General features: G+C 51.4%; 1 protein-coding gene across 6 annotated transcripts in view; it reads left to right on the top strand.

Annotated features, from left to right (window-relative positions):
- The window catches only part of ALPK2 (alpha kinase 2), a 148,462-nt gene that overhangs the window by 107,081 nt on the left and 21,071 nt on the right, over nucleotides 1-20,310 (top strand). For 4 of the 6 annotated variants that reach the window (XM_055417444.2, XM_055417443.2, XM_088833364.1 and 1 more), the window contains 5 exons: nucleotides 21-56; nucleotides 3,411-3,685; nucleotides 5,251-5,339; nucleotides 11,791-12,008; nucleotides 17,576-17,624. In XM_055417444.2, the coding sequence (XP_055273419.2) occupies nucleotides 21-56; nucleotides 3,411-3,685; nucleotides 5,251-5,339; nucleotides 11,791-12,008; nucleotides 17,576-17,624 (667 nt within the window). The other 2 variants (XR_008684719.2, XM_055417445.2) reach the window with 2 other exon arrangements.

Raw genomic sequence — 20,310 nt, 5'->3', positions numbered from 1 at the left:
TCTTCTGTCTTGTCTTCTAGTTCTCAAACAGCTCTCAAGTCACCCAGATGTTAAAGGTAAGCAAATCTGAGCTGAACATCAGCGGAAGTGGGTGCACCCTAAACCATGAGACAGAACTTCTAGAGACGAAGGCAGAGCAGTGTTCCCATCAGCTCTTCTGACCAAGCAGGAGAGGGCTCAGGATTTGCCTGGGAAACCAGGGATAACTCATAAGCTGTTTCAACCTATTCGCGGGGCCTGCGATGAATGGGTTAGGCTACAAGTGTCCAGCGTGAGTTAAGATCAGACTAGCAGTGCAGTTGTTGGGACCATGTGGTGGTGGTGGGGGCGGGTTGGGCTTTAACTTTCTCTGTGAAGTACTGGCCATGCATTCAGCCCATCTCCATGGGATTCTTTCAGCCTCTGGCACTTTCACCATGTATTTTGATTCTGCTTTTTTCTTTTCAATTGGACTAGCAGTTGCACTAGCTGAGCAGATTTTCAGAGTCAGATGTCTGGGAGAATAAGTCCGTTCATTTGCATCTCAGACATGAGAGGTGGACTTCTGTGCTTTCCGACGGCACTAGTGCTCAGCTGGTGTAGCAGCGAGCTAACAGCTGCCCCTGGACACTCGGGACTGCCCGCCGAGTCCATGCTGGCCTTGAGTCTCCTCTTGGGGACAGTTGCCCACTGCGCTCGGCCATCTGCTGGCCACTTTCTCACAACCTGCCTGGGGGGCGGGGAGGCCCTGATCTGTGGTTTTCTGATCTCCATGATGCAGACACTCACCGTGGCCAAGTGTACAGTGCCAGTTTGTACTGTGTGTACTGATTTTTTTTCTTCCCATAAGGCAACTAAAATCCTGAGATCTTTGAAAACAAGCCAGTACAATCAAGATGCAGTAACATCTAGTTAGTGATTAAAGACAAGGGGCTGGGATCTCAACTTAAATGGTCTATTAAATGTTGTGACTTATCCACAACAGACTTAAATGCAAACTCCTCACAAACCATTCAAACACTGCATACCTGTGTGTCATATGCTTGTGTAAGTTTATAATCCTCTCCCTACATCTGTCTCCATCCCCCTGAAGTCTAAATATGCAAAAGAATATCCCTTTCTCCTATCAGAAAAATGACCTTCAGAAGAAGGGGTTCTGTCTCGTAAGCTGTCTGCACCAGTGGGCATTCCCCATCGCAGATTCTTGCTCCGACCTCATTAATTTAGGTTTGCAGAGACTCGTTTCTCAAGGTTTTTTACCAGTCAGGAACGAGACCCTGGTGGGGAATGAGGTACTGGTCTCTGCAACTGTAGCGCTGTGACTCCCACCATCGTGTGGGAGTCTGGACCCTGAAGATGTCACCTTCTCCATGTGACCAGGGGTCCAACTTCTACGGCTGGGGAGGCCGTACTTTCCTCTGCACCTTCCAATAAGGAAGCTTCAAGTGACTTCACCTGGAGGAATCTCCCCTAGACACCTTATTTCAATCTCCAGAAGAGGCACATATAATTTCACAAGTTGATCTCTAACTAAAAATCTAATAAAACCAAGCTGGTGGGAGAGCCCAAAATGAATGACTCAGAGCTAGAACAACTTAATGATGGCACGCAGGGCTCTCAGAGAGAAGTTCTAAGATGTATCTTTCTTATATTTTCTCCTGGCTAAGTAGATGTTTCTGGAAGTTATGGACAGGATTATTGATGGTGGAGCTCGAGCTTGTCATGTATTTTTTCCTAGAGGAAGTTGCCCATCCCCACCCTTGTATAGTAAGGCACAAAAAGTTTTTCCTTCCTATCACTAAGCATAAAGTCTGGAACAACTTTTGTCTCTAGTTAATTAAATTTGAATTTTAAAATACACCGGCTTTTAACTTTCAAGAATAACTGAAGTTTGAAAACTTTTGGCATCTTTGAAGGAAAACAATGTCATTATAGCTCACATTTATTGGGCTTTGGTACATATACATAACACTTCCTATATTCTTTCAGAGCTCCCAGGGGCAAAATTGTTAATTTAAATTGATCGTTTAACCAGAATTAAGATTTGGGTTATATAAATAAAAAGCACTCCATTTTGTTACCTAATCTTAAAATTTAACTTAAACCATACTCTTCAGTATTTTCTTTTTTTTCTGGTTCTATTACTTAGGATGAAACCTGTAATACAACTGTCTCCTTTAAAAGTTATTTGGGAAAATAGGACATTTGCCTACCTGTTTTCCTCTTCCTCTGCATCTAGTCTAAAACCCCCAAATAGGTTCCGCTGCAGGAGACTTCGGTTAGCATTTGTAAAAACTCCTGGAACATCTTTCTGAGTACTTTTCACTGACACCTTTACCCATTATTTTATTTGAAAATCCCCTACCTGCCCCCTTTCTGACAATAGCTAGGCCTAGACACTAATCAATACCCTTTAAGAATAGTCTTTACCTTATACTTTTTATTGCTAGCATTGGTAATAGACTGCCCTTAAAATATGATTTGGAAATTTTTTCAAAGAAAAAATATTTCATTACATATTCTAAATGGTAAAGGTAAAGTGGAATTTTCACACAACTTGTAATGTCTATCTTTTAAACGTTCAGAAAGATAAGTTTTCATCTTTGGAGGAGCAGAGGGCTTTTAAAATCTGAATGTTATTTCATTGAAAGCCATCTTCTCTCAGCCAATCAGAAGTCTGAGTTGGTCATCTCTAGTTTAAAATGAAACATTCTGATTGAATCCACTGTCTGAAACAGGTGAAAAGCAACTCGATACAGCTGCTAGAAAACTTTTACAGAGAGATCCAAGATGATTCTACCGTGTTTCAGCTTCTCTTCAGAGGGGACTCTTTTTCTTGCTTTGGGTTGTACCTGCGACTTCTTTAATCTACCACAGGCATTCTTAAGAGGCAGCAACACCTGGGGAGGCAAAAACCTTATTTTTGTTCATAAAGCACAGGCGTCCATGTAGTACATAACCGGATACACAGCACCTCTGTGGTAGTCACATGTGGGGCAACTGGGGTGGGGGGTGGAAAGGCTGAAAAGAATCCTTGCAGGGAGGCAGTAAGAAAACTGGGAAGCAGAGCGAGCAGATCTTGTCGATTCTGGATCCCTCTTCCACATTTCGCCCATCTTTTCCACTTGCCTTTAACCACCTGGCCTGATCCTGTTCCCGCTTTCTAGACCTGTCTGCAGTCCTTTTTCCGGCCTCCCCAGCTTTGCCCCGCTCTCCTCCAGTCCCCGGGGCCTGGCCTTGCTCTATCCTCAGTGACCGCCTCCCCCATCTCCCCGGCACGCTCTGCCTCTGCGGGGAGTCCAGCGTGGTTCCCGCTCCCGGCGTCTGTGGGTCAGCCGTGTCCTTCGCTGTGCCTGCGTGGGGATGCTCCTGAGCCAAGGAGCTAGGGCTGGGGGATGTTTCTGGGCAACGGAAGCTGTGTTGCGTTCTAGTATATGAAGAGATTGAATTCAGCCAGCTCATCTTCCGAGAGGACTTCCTCCGTGACAGCTACTTCGGGGGCCGCCTGCACGGCCAGATCGCCACGGAGGAGCTGCACTTCGGGGAAGGTGTCCACCGGCGAGCCTTCCGCAGCAAGGTGCTGCGGGGCCTCACGCCCGTCTTCAAGCCCGGCCACGCCTGTGTGCTCAAGGTGCACAACGCCGTCGCCTATGGGACCAGAAACAACGACGAGCTCATCCAGAGGAACTACAGGCTCGCCGCGCAGGTGGGTGCGCCCGCCCTGAGGCTGCGCCCGAGGTGGGAGGCGGGCCCAGGTAACCCGGGTTGAAAGTCCGACTCAGAATTCCATCGAGCGTTGCCAGAAGGGTGTCTTTCTCCGTGGTTACAAGACCAAGGCTAAATCCTAGAAGTCAAACCTTGGTCTTGTCCCCGTGAATTCTTGGCCTCGTGCCAGCCAGTTGGGACTTGCCTGTGTTTGGAGGTGCCTCGCCAGCTTCTACCTGGGCTGGGATCACTTCCAGGAAGGCTTCCTAGGAAGCCCCATCAAATCCCCAGGGATTTGAATCTACCTGGACACAGAATGATATGGGGAGTGGGTGTCTAAGCTACCTTAGATGCCAGGATTCCCAAAGGACACCTAAAGTGACCCCATGGACTGCAGCCCGCCAGGCTCCTCTGTCCATGGAATTCTCCAGGCAAGAATACTGGAGTGAGGTTTGCCATTTCCTTCTCCAGGGAAGGACAGCCAAAGTCAAGGGTAATTTCTGGAGGCTTCTGGTTTGTTTTAGGGAAGAGGAAGCTGGGGGCTGGGGTACAGTCCGAAGGGTCAGCATTTGTCCTGTGTTCTGCCTTCCTGAGTCATGTTCAGTATCCGCCCATAAGCTATGGAGGAAGATGGAGCCGAGTCTAAGGTCCTTCCTGTGTTGCTGGGTGGTAGTACCCTTGAGGCAAGAGGGGATGGGGGAGAACACAGGCTTCTCCCCTGCATCACCCGCCCCGCTCCGTGCATGAATTTCACTCAATGCCAGGGCTGGCCGAGCTTTCAGGAGGGCTGGGTGTAGCTCTTTCACAAACCAGGGGCCCTTAAATTTCTTAACCCGTAAAATGAATAGGCCAGACTGAGGTCTCCTGGCTGCGCTCAGATGTCATCCATCCGCGGTTATCGCAGACGCGGCGACGGTCCTGTGGGCTCGTGAAGCCAGCCGCTCTCCTCTGAGCACAAGATTCTGCCACATGTATTCCTTTCTCCTCCAAATCCACCCTCCTCGGTTTTCTTTCACGGAGTATTCTTTCCATCTCAAGTACCGTCTGGTCCAGTCATGGAAAATCCCCCAGCATCCAGATGCCCACTTAGAAAAGCCCTACAGAGCAGAAAGCAGAATCCAGTTTGCTTTTCCTAAGCCAATAATCTTGGCAAAGTGTTCATTACTTATAGCTTGTTATACGTTTAAAAAAAAAAACAAAAAACCTTAGTTGGGAGAACTCATGGGAAACCCAACCATCCCCACCCACGCTTCATCTGAAACCCTGCCCGGGGACCAGTCCCCTTAGCTCAAGGTGAACTTCAGCCACGTGGGTCCTAGAAACGTCATAGTTCAGGGACACCTCACCCGGAGACCACGTGACCTTCACCTGGATGGTTCCTTCAGGTCTCAGAGCTCCTACCGCTACCAACTGTAGGCTCCGTTCATTACTGCTTCTGTGCCCCCAACCACGGGATGGGTTTGCAAATCCGCTGAGTCGACCTACACTGGGAAATCTGAGTTTCACTGGGCAGTACTCTGACTTTCTTCTCATCCCTGGGGTTTCCTGTGTGTTTGGGTGATCTAGGAATGCTACGTGCAGAACACTGCCAGACACTACGCCCAGATCTACGCTGCGGAAGCACAGCCTCTGGAAGGCTTCGGGGAAGTGCCCGAGTAAGTGTTTCCCCCTTGGGTTGGCCCAGCTCTGACTTGGGGGGATGTGGGCGGGCTGGAGGGATGAGGGGCTGGGAAGAAACAGGGCACATTTCAATGGGTCTGTATGCTCCAAGAAGGCACACATGGCTGCCACCCTGCTCTTCATGGGGTCCCCAGAGGCTTATAGAAAAATGCTCAACAGATACTGAAGTGTATGGATATATGGAATAATTCAGTAAACAGAACAGGAGATTGCGGAAAACTTAGTGCTATGATACAACAAATAAAGATGGTGTGTCAGGGAAAAGCAAACTGGATAATCAGGACCGTAGGAGCGTAGTCCCTGCTTCGTGGAGCAGTACACGAAGGTGCAGTGTTGCCCCACTGAGGTCAGTTACATGGACAAGTATCTGCTGGCCCGCGCGCATGCTGGAGCGTCTGGAGCGCATGTTTGCCGCTCTCTTATCCACACATGGGGAGAGAAGGGGCTGTGCCAGCGCCCGGTGGAAACTGCAGACGGGGCCGTCGTTCACACCTCAGTGCAAACAGGAGCGGGGAGGCAGGACAGGCCTGTTTCTTGTCCTCATCATCTGTGCACTCACAACACGGAAGAGAAATCCCCTTCCTGAGCAGCTGTGTTGGGCACACCACATACAGTCCCATGCTTGCTGCTCTTCGAGGCATGCCTGTGTACTTACTATACGTGCATGCCTGCAGAGTCGCCTCCGTCGTGCCCGGACCCTTTGAGACCCCGTGGACGGTAGCCCACCAGGCTTCTCTGTCCATGGAACTCTCCAGGCAGGAATACTGCTGTGGGTTGCCATGCCCTCCTCCAGGGAATCTTCCTGACCCAGGGATTGAACCCGCGTCTCTTATGTCTCCTGCACTGGCAGGTTCTTTACCACTAGCGCCACCTGGGAAGCAGTTCTCAGCAACTTCAAGAAAAATGGACATATTGCAAAGAAAAGCACTTTCAATTGCCTTTCTGCTAAGTGCACTGAGGTGGTCTGGACCGGGTTGTCCATAGAGCTCACCCCGTTCTTCTCCAGCCCGCTCTTCCTGCTCTGTTCTCTTTAGTTCCTGGTTGAGGAGGAAGAGTCCACCCAGTAATCGTCCTCCAGGTGTTGCACTGAAGTGCCCGCCTGCAGGGACACACCCAAGCTTTGTGCGAATTGACTCATATAGGACTGGGGGCTTTTCTAAGAAAAAGAACATAATTATGAATATCAAGATGCATCCAGGGACTTGGAAAGGTGAAGGACTCAGGCTTAATCGGCTTCCAGCAAATCTGCCACCCCTCGAAATGGCTGTGCATGTTTGGAATCCAAATACCTTTCCTTATTGTGGGAGAGTTTGACCTCATTCATGGACAAGGGCAGGATATGGAGGGATAGTTCAGTCGCTCAGTCATGTCCAACTCTTTGTGGCCCCATGGACTGCAGCATGCCAGGCCTCCTTGTCCACATCACCAACTCCCGGAATTTACCCAAACTTATGTCCATTGAGTCAGTGATGCCATCCAACCATCTCATCCTCTGTCGTCCCCTTTTCCTGCTGCCTTCAATCTCTCCCAGCATCAGGGTCTTTTCAAATGAGTCAGCTCTTCGCATCAGGTGGCCAAAGCATTGGAGTTTCAGCTTCAGCATCAGTCCTTCCCCAAGCATGCGATTGGTACTCAGCATCCGTGTTGGAAGGGTTGCCCACTTGGTGTCTTGGAGGACAGTGCCCTGGTCTAGATTCTGCTCCTGAGACAGGTGCTCTGCTCTCACATGAAATCGGGCAGGGAGTGGGGAGTTTCTCGTGTTTGTTTGTTTTTAAGGAAATACTCGTGAATGGCAGCAGAGGGTAGGCATGCACCCGCCGAAGGCTGAGCTGCCTGCGGAAGGTTTTCTTTGAACTGTTCTGCTTTGTGTCTTTAAAACTTGCTCGGTGCTGCATCCTTCTTCCCTCTTTGGCTGCCACGGTGTCTCTACAATCTTTGACTCCAGGTGACACCTGGCTCCAGCCTCCAGCTGGACTCCGGGAGAGGGCAGGTGGCAGGTGGACCCCACGTGTCCTCGGTGCTCTGGGAGATCCTCCCAGCTCTGCTCTCACCGCTGGGGGAGCAGCCCCCCGCAACCCCATGTGAGTGCAGACCTGCCCAGGGACCCCTTCCTGGTAAGAGACAGGCCTGAAGTCTCACCTCACTGGGGGAGGGCCCGCCCCAGGTCCCCAGAGAGGAGGGGACGATGGTGGCACCTGTGATGGCATCTTTGGGGGGAGGAGGCCCCGCCCTGACTCTTCCTAAGCTTGGGTTTGGTCACTGAGTCGCACAGGATTGTTCTACATGCTTACCTGGAGAGATTCTGGCTGAAAACCCAGGTCACTTCCAAGGCCTTCACCGTAGGGCTCGTGCGTGGTTTTACTAACACAGCTGACCCCAGCCTCCCCACCCTGTCACCATCATTGGTGCAGGGGACTGTCACACCATCACTTTTTTCTTTTGTCACCTAGACCCTTCCAGAAGCCACCTTTCTGAACCTTTAAACATCTTGATAGTTGTTAGGAATAAGTCCCTAAATCAGGTTCCTATTTGTTTACCCGTTTGATGATCTGTACTAAACATACTCTTCGTTAACAAACATCAAAAATTAGCATCCTACCTCTTCCTCGGGGTGGCTATCGTAATTTCTGCTTTTAAACCCTGGAAAGTGACATCTGCTGTGCTCAGACTTTAACTGATGACCTCTCCTTTGACTGTCAGGTAGCATCCTGTATCAGTCGTGACTAGGAGGGCTGCTCCAGGCCTCTGGTGGGAAGCAGCCAGCGACGTTGCTAAACATCCTGTAATGCACAGGACAGTCGCCACCCAAGAATTACCTGGCCCCAGATGTCTGTGCCAAGACTCAGAAACTGTCCTGTATACATATTCTTTTTTCCCCAGACACTGAGCATTTACGACGAGCCAGGCTTTGCTCCAAGCTAGGTGATGGGCGCTTAAAGGATAAAAAGAAAATGAAGTAGGTTCTTGCCCCTCACAGCCAGCGGGAGTGAGAGGCCTATAGGACAAGACCCAGCATGGTGGCGTTGCGTGCAAGGAGTTATGGGGACACGGAGGAGGAGGAGGGAGAGGGTCTGGAAAGGCTTCCAGGAGGAGGGTGTTGAAGAATGAGTGGGAGTCTTCCAGATGAAGGGCAGAGACTCACAAGCAAAGGGGGCAGCCTGTCCAAAGAGAGATGAAGAGCTGTCAAAGAAGGTTTCCAAGGAGACGGGAAACGTTCAGATCTAGTGTGCTGGGAGGTAGAAAGGGGGGCGGGTAAGAGGCGGGAAGCCAGGGGCCCAGAATGCAGAAGACTTTAAATGCTCAGGGGGTGAGCTTGGAACGTGTTTTCTTGGCTTCGGGGGTGAGGAGGAGCCCAGGGGTTAACCAGGAGCTCTAAGCAGGGCAAACTTGAGCCACAGAGCAAACGCGTCATTGTTGTTTAATAGATTTTATCTTCAGAACAGTTTTAGGTTCACAGCAAAATCGAATGGAGGGGACAGATTTCCACACCCCATCACCTCCCCTGCCATCCACACCCCCCACCAGGTCAGGACGTCTGTCACAGTGAATCTCCATTGCCGTAACGTCAGTGCAGGCCCACAGTGTGCATCAGGGTTGTGCATTCTGTGGGTTTGGACAAATGTCTGGTGATACATTGTGGTATCATGCAGAGTAGTTTCATTGCCCTAAAAGTCCTCTGTGTGGATGCGGCTCTTGCAGCCACCTGCCTGGGGACAATAGATGTCCAGGGACAAGGCCCAGAGGCTGGATGTGCTGAGGCCAGTCTGCAAGTGGCTGCTGCAGCCCCAAACGGGGGCAGAGACGGCGGAACTGAGCCTCTGGCGGGGGAGTTTGAAGAGAGAACCCCTGACTTCCGGTGCTAGGTGAGTTTAATCAGACTGAAGGAAGAAGCCGGGCTTCCGTGATAGCTCAGCCATAGAGAATCCGCCTGCAATACAGAGGATGCGGGTTTGATCCCTGGGACAGGACCAACCCCTGGAGAAGGGAATTAACAGCCCACTCCAGTATCCTTGTCTGGAGAATCCCATGGACAGGGGAGCCTGTGGGCAGTCCATGGGGTCACAAAAGAGTTGGACATGACTTAGTGAGTGACTAAACAAGGACAACAGGGAGGAAGCAAAAGGGGAGAGGAGCCTGATGTGAACTTATTGTGGCCCAGCTGGTAAAGAATCCACTTGCAGTACAGGAGACCTGGGTTCGATCCCGGCGTTGGGAAGACCCCCTGGAGAAGGGAAAGGCTACCCACTCCAGTATTCTGGCCTAGAGAATTCCATGACTTTACAATCCATGGGGTCGCAAAGAGTCAGACACGACCGAGCCACTTTCACTCCGACTGGGTGGGCAAAGCGGCCCCTTGAAGACAGTGAAGGCGGGGAAGACTCGTGTAGGTGTGTGGCAGGTGGATCACTCTGCACAGGCCACAAGCTATTCGGTTGACTTTTTGGTTGAATGGAAAGAATGCAAAGGTACAGTTGCCAATGGACTCCACAGATGTTAGAGTTGGGGTAAAGCAGCAGTTCAGTCTGTGCCGTATTAAATTTGAGATGCCCTTTAGACGTCAAGTGTAGATGGAGAGTTAGTCGGCTGGAGACGTGTCAGGACTTCAGGGGAGAGGTCTGGGCTCTGATGTAAATGCGGAAGCTGTCAACATGTGAGCTGTATTTAACGCAAGGGAATTTAAAACTAGGGGACTGAGTGCAGGGCAAGGAGAGCTGTCCCAGGGTGTGCAGGGCATAAAGGATGGGGAGAAAGGAGGGGCCAGCAAGGCCGACAGACGGGAAGCAGCTCGGGAAGCAGAAAGGAAACTGAAAGGAAGGGAGTTTCCGGAGGGCAGGGGAAAGTGTCTTAGAAACAAGTGACAGCAACTCTTCAGCGCCTGGGAAGAAGTCGGATGGGGGCTGAGAAGGGGACCCTTCCGCTCGGCAGCGTGGTGCCCCCGACCGAGGTCTCTTCAAGCAGAGGCCACTGTGGGTTCAGGAGAGACTGGGAGGGGGAAAGGCTGTAGGCGGATTTGGGTTTTGATGGGAATGGCGAGCTGGGGTGGGAGCGGGCTGCGGGCTGCGTGGCCTGTGGAGTGAGTCATCATTGTGCCCTCCGGGAAGGAGTCTGCAGGGGGCGGTGACGGAGGAGAGAGTGGGCCCCACGCCGGAGTGTCCTCGAGCCTCCATCAGGGGCCGGGATCCGGGATCCGGGCCGCCGGTGGGGCTCGGGCTCGGGGGGCAGCCAGAAGGGCTGGTCCGTGGGGGCGGGAGGACGCAGGCGCCGGCCTTGGGGGTGGGGGCGCGTGGTGGAGGCAGCTTTTAGAAGCGCTCAGCGTTGCCGTTTCCCCGGTCCAACCAGGGAGCCGGGTGCTCAGCAGAGAGTGAGGCTGCGGGGGATCGGGGGAGGGAGGGGCAGGTCTGGGTGGACTCCCTAGGGTGGTGGGCCGGGGCAGGGTCTGACCGCCGCCCCCCGGCCTCCCTGTTGGGTCCCCCACCCCGGCCACCCTCACACATGCCACCAGTGGTGCAGAGCGGCCCCTGTCTCATGCAAGTGTGATCTCCTCCTCCTCCAAGACCCTCCAACGTTTCTCACCCCTCTCAGTAGGAAGGGCGGTGTCTCCCAAGTGGCCCAGGCCCCCCATTCCCGCCCCCATTCCCTCCCGGCCTTGCTCGGGCACCACCCGCCTCCAGACACACGGCCCCTCAGTCTGAACCCCGACCCCCCCAGGCCCCCGCCCAGAGCCTCCCCATTTGCTTTCCTTCCGCTTGGAGTGTTCCTGCCATAGACATCCTCGTGGCTCCCCCCGCAAGCCGCACCTCCCACAGGCCTGTCTGCTCAAATGCTCTTTGTTTTCAAGGCTGTCTCTGACCTCCCTAAGTCAAATCACAGCCCACTTGGGCTGCTGCTCTCCTCCCCACTGCTCTGTTTCCTCTTATAGCACAGAGCGCGCTACACCTGTTTACTGCCTGGCGCCTGCATTTAAGTGTAAGATCCTTGAGAGCAGAGCTTCTGTTGTCTTTAGTGTTTCCTAGAATGACATCTGGGAGGGAGACTGACGCATAGAAGCGTCAATAGAGTGAATATTTGCTGACCGAATAAGAGGAAGGATGGATAGAAGGGTGGATACATGCTGGCTGGCTGGATGTATCCAGCCCCCGGACCAGTGGGTCACTGATGGACTCTAAGGATGGCTATGAAAAGACACTCATTTCTACAGGAGCAATTAAACTCCATCCGGTGGAAGAGTTTCTCATCAACTCTAGGAACAAAGGGACACACACATTTTTTCCTCCGCTAAATAATCACTGGTGGCTATTTAGTCTACATCTGATGGAACCCGGGGGTTTACGTGCAGCCCGCTGCTCCTCTGGGTCGGGTCGAATGTCCCTATGTCTTTATTCCCATGTGACAACACCATCCTGCCCATGTTCTCTTTCCTTCCAGGATCATTCCGATTTTCCTTATCCATCGACCTGAGAATACCATCCCGTATGCAACCGTGGAGGAAGAGCTGATTGGAGAATTCGTAAAGTATTCCATCAGGGATGGGAAGGAGATAAACTTCTTGAGAAGAGAGTCGGAGGCTGGGCAGAAGTGTTGCACCTTCCAGCACTGGGTCTACCAGAAAACAAGTGGCTGCCTGCTGGTCACAGACATGCAGGGTGAGCAGAGCAGCTTGGCCCGGGGTTCCAGGGATGCTCTGGGTCTGGAACGTTCCTGGGGGCGGAGGGGAAGTGGAAGGAGCGATCTCCTAGGTGCAGACTGTCAGCATCTTCGCCAGCAGAAAGTATTACTAATGTCTCATGAGAAAGTGACCTAAAAGGAGCCTGAAATGACCAAGCCAATGGAGTAACAAAGTACGCTTTAATAATTCTTTCCAATTATTATTCATAATGCCTTCCCGTTACAAGAGGTAACCAAAAATTGGTGTTCTGTATCCTCAATAGGCACAAAAGCAGGAATACATGTATATATGAAAATCCACACATACCAAAAGATTAATTAAAATGTAAGAATTCATTCATAATAGGTGAAAGGGTCTTTCACGGATCCTTGAGATTTCAAGCTCCCCTGGTGAATTTACAGCACATTTTCCGTTTATACCCACCTCTTGGGGAAGTCATTTGGTGTATGAAGTGGGGGATGTCATCATTAGATTTCTCACAGAGAGGGCCCTGAGACAAGTTGCAGTTTGGGGTTTCCCCAAGACCACCAGCCTGCAGTTCATTGATCTTTTGGGAGGACTCATGGAAGTTAGAAAAGCCATTATGTTCGTGATTACGGTTTATTTCAGTGAAAGGATACAGACTCAAATCAGTAAAGGAAAGAAGCGCTTGCAGAAGGGTCCAGGGGAGACCAGGTGGGAATTTCCAGGGGTCCCTCCTGGTGGAGCCAGGGTCAGTGCTTCTTCCCGGGGGAGAGGGATATGCATGGAGCACTGCCATCCAGAAATGTTCCCCCGAGACTTGTTTAGGGACCCATCACTGCTTGCCCGTGAGACTGACCTCAGTCTCTAGCCTCTTCAGACACTTAAAAAAAATTATTTTGCGGCACCAGGTCTTAGTTATGCTGTGTGGGATCTAGTTCCCTGATCAAGGATTGAACCCAGATCCCCCTGCATTGAGATCATGGAACCGTAGCCACCGGACCACCAGGGAAGCCTCCTCTCTGACTCTTATCAGAGCTTAACAGTTACCTCCAAAACACTGGGCAGAAACGAATCCTTTATTTAGGCCAAGTTCATCTTCTGTCGCACACCAATATTCGAGTGCAAATACTTGGGAGGGGACCCCAGGAAACCGAAATCTCTTGGTAGGAGATTGAGGAAGTGTGGCTGGGGAAGGGAAAGAAAGTCGACAGGGCACCTGATACCCAGTCATCACTGTGAATTCCTGAAGCTGATGCCTCGTCGGGAAAGTCTGGGAGGCTGAGCAGGATGAGCTTCTCAGCAAAGATCACACTCGAGGAGCAGGGGCGTTTATACACCAGCTCGTTAGTAACCAGCAGAAGGCTGCTGCGGGGGCGGGGCGTGTGTGTGAACGCCCCTGGATTTGTGACTTGCACGTGGGCCAGCCCTGCTGAGCGCAGCGAGGGCATGTGACCCGAGAAAGGCTCTCAGGCCAAGAGAGGCTAGTGGAGGCACCTGGGGGTACAGCCATCCGCACGCACGCGGGGAGGGCAACGGGCTGCCGCCCCAGCAGCTGCGGCCACAGGGGCCTCCCTTTTCCTTTCCAGATGACAATGCTTTAGGGAAAACCTGACCTATAACTGGGTACCTGCTAATGTCAGACATTGTCACCCGCAAGGACCCCGAGCTGTGGAGCCTGGCGGTGAGGAGAGCCCGCTGCACCCCCACGTCCCGGCCGTGGGCCTTGGGCGGGCCGCTCACCTTTGCCCCTCAGTCCTCTCCACAGGGGTGGCTGTGAGGATTACGTGAGATAGGAGGACATTTAGCACAGCACTGACACGTGTTCCCCATTTTTAAAGTCTTCTGAAATGACCATAGGGATGAGAAGTTGCAAACCTGTGCAGAGGGCTCTCAAGGTATCCCTCACCCGCTTCGCCTAACGATAACGCCTTGCGTGCCTGTAATGCTGTCCAAACCCGGAGGCTGACATCAGCACAAGTCTACAGACCTGACTTGGATTTCACCAGTGTTTGCCTGCTTTCATTTTCCCCCGTTTTTGTTTCATCTTAATAGCCCTGCCAAAGAGGCATCATGATCCCCATTTTATAGATGGAAAAACAGAGGCTGGGAGTTAAGGATCTAATCATGGCTGTCAACCGACTGTGAAGAGGGGTCCCAGGCTCCAGTCCACTCTCTTTTCTTGAGTGCCAGACATCCCTGTTTAGTTTTTAAATCGAAGTAATCGCTTTACAATGTTGTTGGTGTCTGCTGGCCAGCAACATGGATCCACGTGTCTCCTCCCTGTCGAGCCTCCTTCCCGCCCCTCTGAGTCATCGCAGAGGACGAGGCTGCATTTCCTGTGCTATAGAGCAGCTTCCCACTATCTCGCACGTGATGGTGTGTTTGTCAACGCTGCTCTCTCAGCTTGTCCCACCCTCTCCTCCCCTGCTGCAGCCCACTATTTCTGAACCCCAAGCTCTCTCCATGAAAACTCAAATTTACAAATTTTCAAGGTTTCCCAAGTATCCCTTAATGTCGAAGGCTGTAGTGAGGGGCTCCTCTGAGGCCAGCTGGAGAGTGCGGTGAGCAGACTTGCAGGGAAGGCTGACCTGCAAGCTGAAGACAGCCCTAACCACTCACCCGTGAAGAGACGCTGCTGCCATGCACTCAAAACATGGTCTTCACAGACAGCTATTTCACCCAGACTGTCTGTACCACTCTCAGACTCAGGGTCTTTCTCCTTCCGAGTTAACTTCATGTCAAATACAGTTGCTACCCTGAAAAGCAACACTGGGAGCCTCCTGCATGGCTAATCGTGCTTCCAGGCACCGGTAAATAGCTATAGGGGAACCTTACATCACCTTCTAGTGACGTGTGGCTTACAGTGTTGGCACGGTGTCTCATAAGGGTGTTTGTTTACTCTCTGTTGCTGGGGAAGATTTCTATCATCCTCATTGTGGCACTAGGTAACACACCTATTCTCTGAGCGAGTCCCATGTTTTATCATTTTGCCGAGACCCTGGAATTAGGATTTAAAAAATCCCAAACAAACCCAAGCTCAAATACCGCTTCTTCTCAGACTCTTATTTTCTCCCTGGTTGCCTTCACATGTTGATGGGATTGTGGCGAGTCCTGCAGGTTTGTGGGGTGAAAGGTGAGTCTGCCATTTGGTCCCAAGGTACGCACACATTGAGACCGCTGGGCTTCCTAAGAAACTGTCAGCCCAGTAACCCAAGGACTCAAATTCTGGGTTCTTGTGATACTGCCTTCTGCCTTCTATCGGAAACAACCTGTAGATGACTGTCATCCCTGTCACGCTTTAATACCTGCACACTATAATCTAAATTATTGTCCTATAGAGACCCTTAATAACCTTGGTTGAATTGCTGGCAAATCATTAAGCTGAGTGAGAGAGAGGTTTCTTTTTGAAAATCATATTCTGCTTTTCCAGCGTCAGTGACAGCTGGTAATTGTGAGACTCGAGGAAAAGCAATTCCCAAGCTCGAGGACCTTTTTGCCAAATGACTTTAAAATTGGACTTCTCTGCGGCTTAGAGCTGTAATTTTTAAATACAACTTTTCTATGAAACAAAATGTCTAGAGAGGGCTTTTGCAATTTAGTGTTTCTTCTTCCCAAGTACAGTTCCTGTGACAAAAACCATGTGAAGCATTCCTCTGTATGTTCTAGTTGTTAACAGCTTTGAAAGCGCGAGGCGCTTTAGTGGCCAGCAGTGAAAGAGGCTTTTAGGATGCTTACTGGTGCCTGCAAAGTGCTGTGTCTAACTCAGCTCCCGGGGGCCCTGCAGGAAAGCAGGCTCTTTGCTTCTGTCTGTCCGACCAGCCTGAGCAGCCACACGGCCCATGTCTTCACTGCAGCCCAGGCAGGTGTTGCTGGATCAGAGTTTGAACCCTTTAGCTGCTGCTTTTCTGAGCCTCATGGAGCAGCACTCCTAGGAACGGAGACTAGAACTAGGTTGCCATCCTGCCGGACCCTCAGGGTCGGCTTTTGCCAGGAATACTGGTTCCTCCAGCCACAGCCTGGACTGGCTTCGGGGTCACCTCTCCCCTCCGCGAGTAGGTGACCTGCTGGCCACGGGGAATACATGACCACAGCCTGGCCTGGTGGGGACGAGAGTCGGAGAAGAGAAGAGAAGGCGAGACCCAGGTGGCATGGCACCAGGGAGCCCGCGGGTGCCTGCCAAGTCGCTTCAGTCACGTCTGACTCTGCGACCCCGTGGACTGTAGCCCTCCAGGGTCCGTGGACCCCATGCCCTGCTGTAAGGACCGGCCATCAGCTGGCATGGGTGAGATTACAGCAGAGGTCTGTGGAGCTGGAGCTGTGCCCACAGCCACCACCCACCACCCTACAGAGGAAGGAACAGGGTTGGTGTCTGGTCTGGCATGGAGATTCTGGAGAGGCCGCCGGTCACCCACACTCTGGGCATCGGAGAGGAATGCCTTCCAGACAAGATGGTGCTTGAGAGAGAGGCACCTCCCTCCTCCTGTGGAAGGTGGAAATCTTGCTCTTTTCCTCCTTGCAACACAACAGGACTTCCATTCTGTTTGAATCCCTGGTTCCTGAGCCATTGTCCTAGCTGCTCCTGCTGGGGGTTGGGGGAGAGGAAGAAGATTTCTGTGTGTGTAGGATTCTAACAGGGATGCCCAGAGCTCTTCACTGAACCAGGGATGCTCACGGAGCTGTGGTGTTGGTTTGCAAGCCCCCCGGCTCAACTTCCGATGCTTTAATGCAGCGGGCCCCAATCTTTTTGGCACCAGGAACCAATTTCATGGAAGACAAGTTTTCCATAGACCAGGGGTTGCGGGAGTGGGGGTTGGTTTCAGGATGATTCAAGCGCGTTATATTTATCGTGCACTTTATTTCTGATGCCGCCGCTGATCCAACAGCAGGTACTGGTCCGTGGGCTGGAGGGTGGGGACCCCTGGTTGAATGGATAGAAGCTAGGATGAGCATCAGAGGGTTAGACCATGATGACACATGTCTGCATCTCCAGTTCAGTGGCTAAAAAGTCTACACATAACTCAAGAGGTTTTCCCTGGATCTAAAGCCAGCCCAGATAAACCTTTGATCCTGAATCAGACGCTGTCTTTATGGAGATGGGAAGGTGTAGGTCCAGAACCTGCCCTTGAACTGAACAGATGCCAGTCTTGAACCCTCTCACTGTTGAACGTGGCCAGCCCAGGCCACACCCAGCCCACTTCCTGTTTGACAAGGGCTTCCACTCTCAGTGAAGAGCAGGGAACAGACCTAGGCCCACAGCAGAACGTCTCTGCGGAGAGACCTCCGGGGCTGGGGCTGAGCCCCCTGCTCCAGCAGAAGGGGTGGGCCAGGCAGGCAGAGGACAGTGTCCCTGGGTGCGTGCTTTGGCTGGCTGCCCCTGAAGCCCACCTTCCCTATTGTGGCCCCGTAGGCTGGAGGCACATCTGGGATGCTGTCTGCTGCTGCTGAGGGAAACAAGAAGGGAAGCGTTTCTGCAGAAAGGGACAAGATGGGGCTGGGATTGCCCCTCCCCGGGAATGCGTGGTCTCTTTCTTCCAAGGAGCCCCGGGTAACACGTGCCGTCTTTGCTCTCTTTTCCTGTAGGTGTAGGCATGAAATTAACCGACGTTGGCATAGCAACAGAGGCTAAAGGGTGAGTAGGAAAAAAAAAATCTAGTGCCTGTCACTCACCTCTGGGTTTCCAAACACCTCCCAGCAGAGGGGATTTTGTGTTCTAACCGTGGACCACAGATGTTCATGGGATGAATTCAGTTCACTTCTCTCACTTACCTAAAATATTTATGAACTTGGTTCTCCCAAGGAGACACATGTGGTTTTCTAACTTTGAAACAAGAACTTTGAACATATTTCAAAATTAATGATCTGCAGGAATGCCATGGGGGGAGGTGGGTGGGAAATGCCGGCATTGTTGGGAATTTTTTTTCACTAGAAATATTCCATTTTTCTACACTTAATATTTTGACTATTAGCTGCTTTAAAAATTTGTGCAATTGACTGCGGTGAATTGAACTTGTGTATTTTTAATGTATTTTCCCTACATGTGTGCTATGTCACTTCAGTCATGTCTGACTCTTTACAACCCTATGGACCAAAGCCTGCCAGGCTCCTCCGTCCATGGCATTCTCCAGGCAAGAACACTGGAGTGGTTGCCATGCCCTCCTCCAGGGGATCTTCCTGACCCAGGGACTAAACCTGCATCTCTTATGTCTCCTGCACTAGCAGGTGGGTTCTTTACCACGAGAGCCACCTGGGAAACCTGTATTTTTCCCTGTACTTTTCACCAAATATTTTGTAGTATTTTAGGTGGCTCCCAAACTCCCATAGTGGTGATTGATTAAAGGGCAGATGACTATGGAAGGGCTATGATTGATGACTCTGGTTATCATCAGCAGTGTTGATTTCCAAACTTCGGATATCGCCTTGCTCACTATGGGGTGAGCAGTGCCCAGGTGACCCTACGATCATGTTTTACTGGGGTAGCTCTTGAAAAAAGTTCTCTCTTCTCTGCTTTCTTGACCACCAGTGAGGAGAAAATCATCTATTGGTGCTCCTTTGTGAAAATAGAGCTCTTGGTTGGAACTACGGGCTTTCTCCCACTGCTGGATGTCTCCATGGACTAGGAGTGTTTGTAAGGAGGGGGAAATGGGGTGGGGGCAAGTGAGTTTTGGAAGGGAAGGCTTGTGTTTTACAATTATGGTTCGGGCATGATGAAACCGACAGATCAGGAGGCAGTCGCCACTTAAAGAGTTTGTTACTCAGTTGCTAAGAGGAAGGACTTGCCAGACCGTGGCGGGGGCCACACAGGGGGATCTAGGGTCTGTCAAGAGGCAGGAGGTTAGTGGAGGGGCAAACCTGGGTGAGAGCTTGCAACTGAGGTCTAAATTTCCTGGAGGCTCTGGGGTATGGGGCTGGGTGGCATTGCCCAGTGCCTGCCCTGTGGTGACTGGGGTAGGTGGGCAGGTGGCCCAGAGTGTGAAACCTGGTAGAGGGCGTGGTTGGAGTGGGCGGCAGGTTGGTTGGTTGGCCTGTGTGAGGCGTTCTAGGCTGGTCGTTGCCTCTAGGAATTGGCTGACCCTGGCAGGGGGAGCTCCACAGGGCCTGCGAAGCTGCAGATCTCCAAGCGTCAGAAACACAGACGACAAAACAGGATGACTGACATTGCTCACTCTCCTACAGCTGGGAGCAACGTGTTTACTCGAGATTTCTGGTGACTACAGACCACTGGCATCGGCAGTCCTTTAACAAGGACAACTTTCAATTAGTATATGAAGGATGGAGAGAAGAAGGGATTTGAGAAAAGTAGAAAGGGGAATACTCTTCTAACCTCCAGATCAGCAAGTCTGATTCATGAAGTTCTCGGCAACTACACAGAAGCGTCTAATCTGGCTTGAGAACAGAGATGCAGCTTGACTCTGCTCCTGCTCAGGATAATAGCGTTTAGTGGTAGATCGATCTCCATGCTGCTCCCCCGCTGCTGACCGGAGCCCTGTCTACGAGTCGGGGACCTGGGTCCTGGCCATGGGCTTGTCAGGAGCTTACGGCGTGGGGGGTAGGTGTGGCGTCCTAGCGGGGGTGGGATTTTTTTTAAAGACTTGGGTTCAGTTCTTGGTCCTGCCAACTACTTCTGATTCTCCTATTGGTAGCCTTGCTCCTTGGCGTCATAGACATTTGGCCCAAGCAATAAAAGGGACGACAGTGCGTCCTGGTTTGCCCAGGACAGTATCACTTCATGCCTGCCATCCTAGCAGCCTGTCTAGTTATTTGTCCTGAGCAAGTTTCCCCGCTTAGAAAATGTATGGTGCCCCTATTTACGAAGAGATTTTACTGGGCCTCAGGAGCATTTCCCAAGTTAGAGCTTTCCTTCACAGGCATCATGTCCTTTGTAGGATATGGCAGATCCAGGCGTCACGCAGACCTGCTTTGAGTGCTGGGTTCTTGTCTCACCGACTCTGTGGACATGAGCCCTGATGTTCTCAAAGCCACTGAGGCACAGATGGGGACCCAGGGTGGTCCTGAGGGTCCCTCAACTCATCTGCATCCCATCCCTGAGGCTCAGCATGTGCTTGATAAACACTGGTTTCCTTCCCCGGCTCATGCCCCAGCCTGACCTCAGAGTAGGCGAATTTCATACCATTATTTGGAACTACTTTCCACCAAAACAAAGCAGAAACTTGCCCAAGAAGTTTCAAAAATGAAGACAAGCATAGAGTGATGATTTAAGACGTCTTTTAAAAAACATCTTGACAACTTCCAGGAACCGGGACCATATATATATATATATTTTATCGTAATTTAAAAAAGAAATCCAATCCCTTTGG

Source organism: Moschus berezovskii, chromosome 28, assembly GCF_049115385.1.
Source record: "Moschus berezovskii isolate FMDL1 chromosome 28, NW_MosBer_1.0, whole genome shotgun sequence".
NCBI classification, from domain to species: Eukaryota; Metazoa; Chordata; class Mammalia; order Artiodactyla; family Moschidae; genus Moschus; species Moschus berezovskii.
Note: the sequence above shows the minus strand (reverse complement) of the source record. Positions and strands in the feature narration are given on the sequence as shown.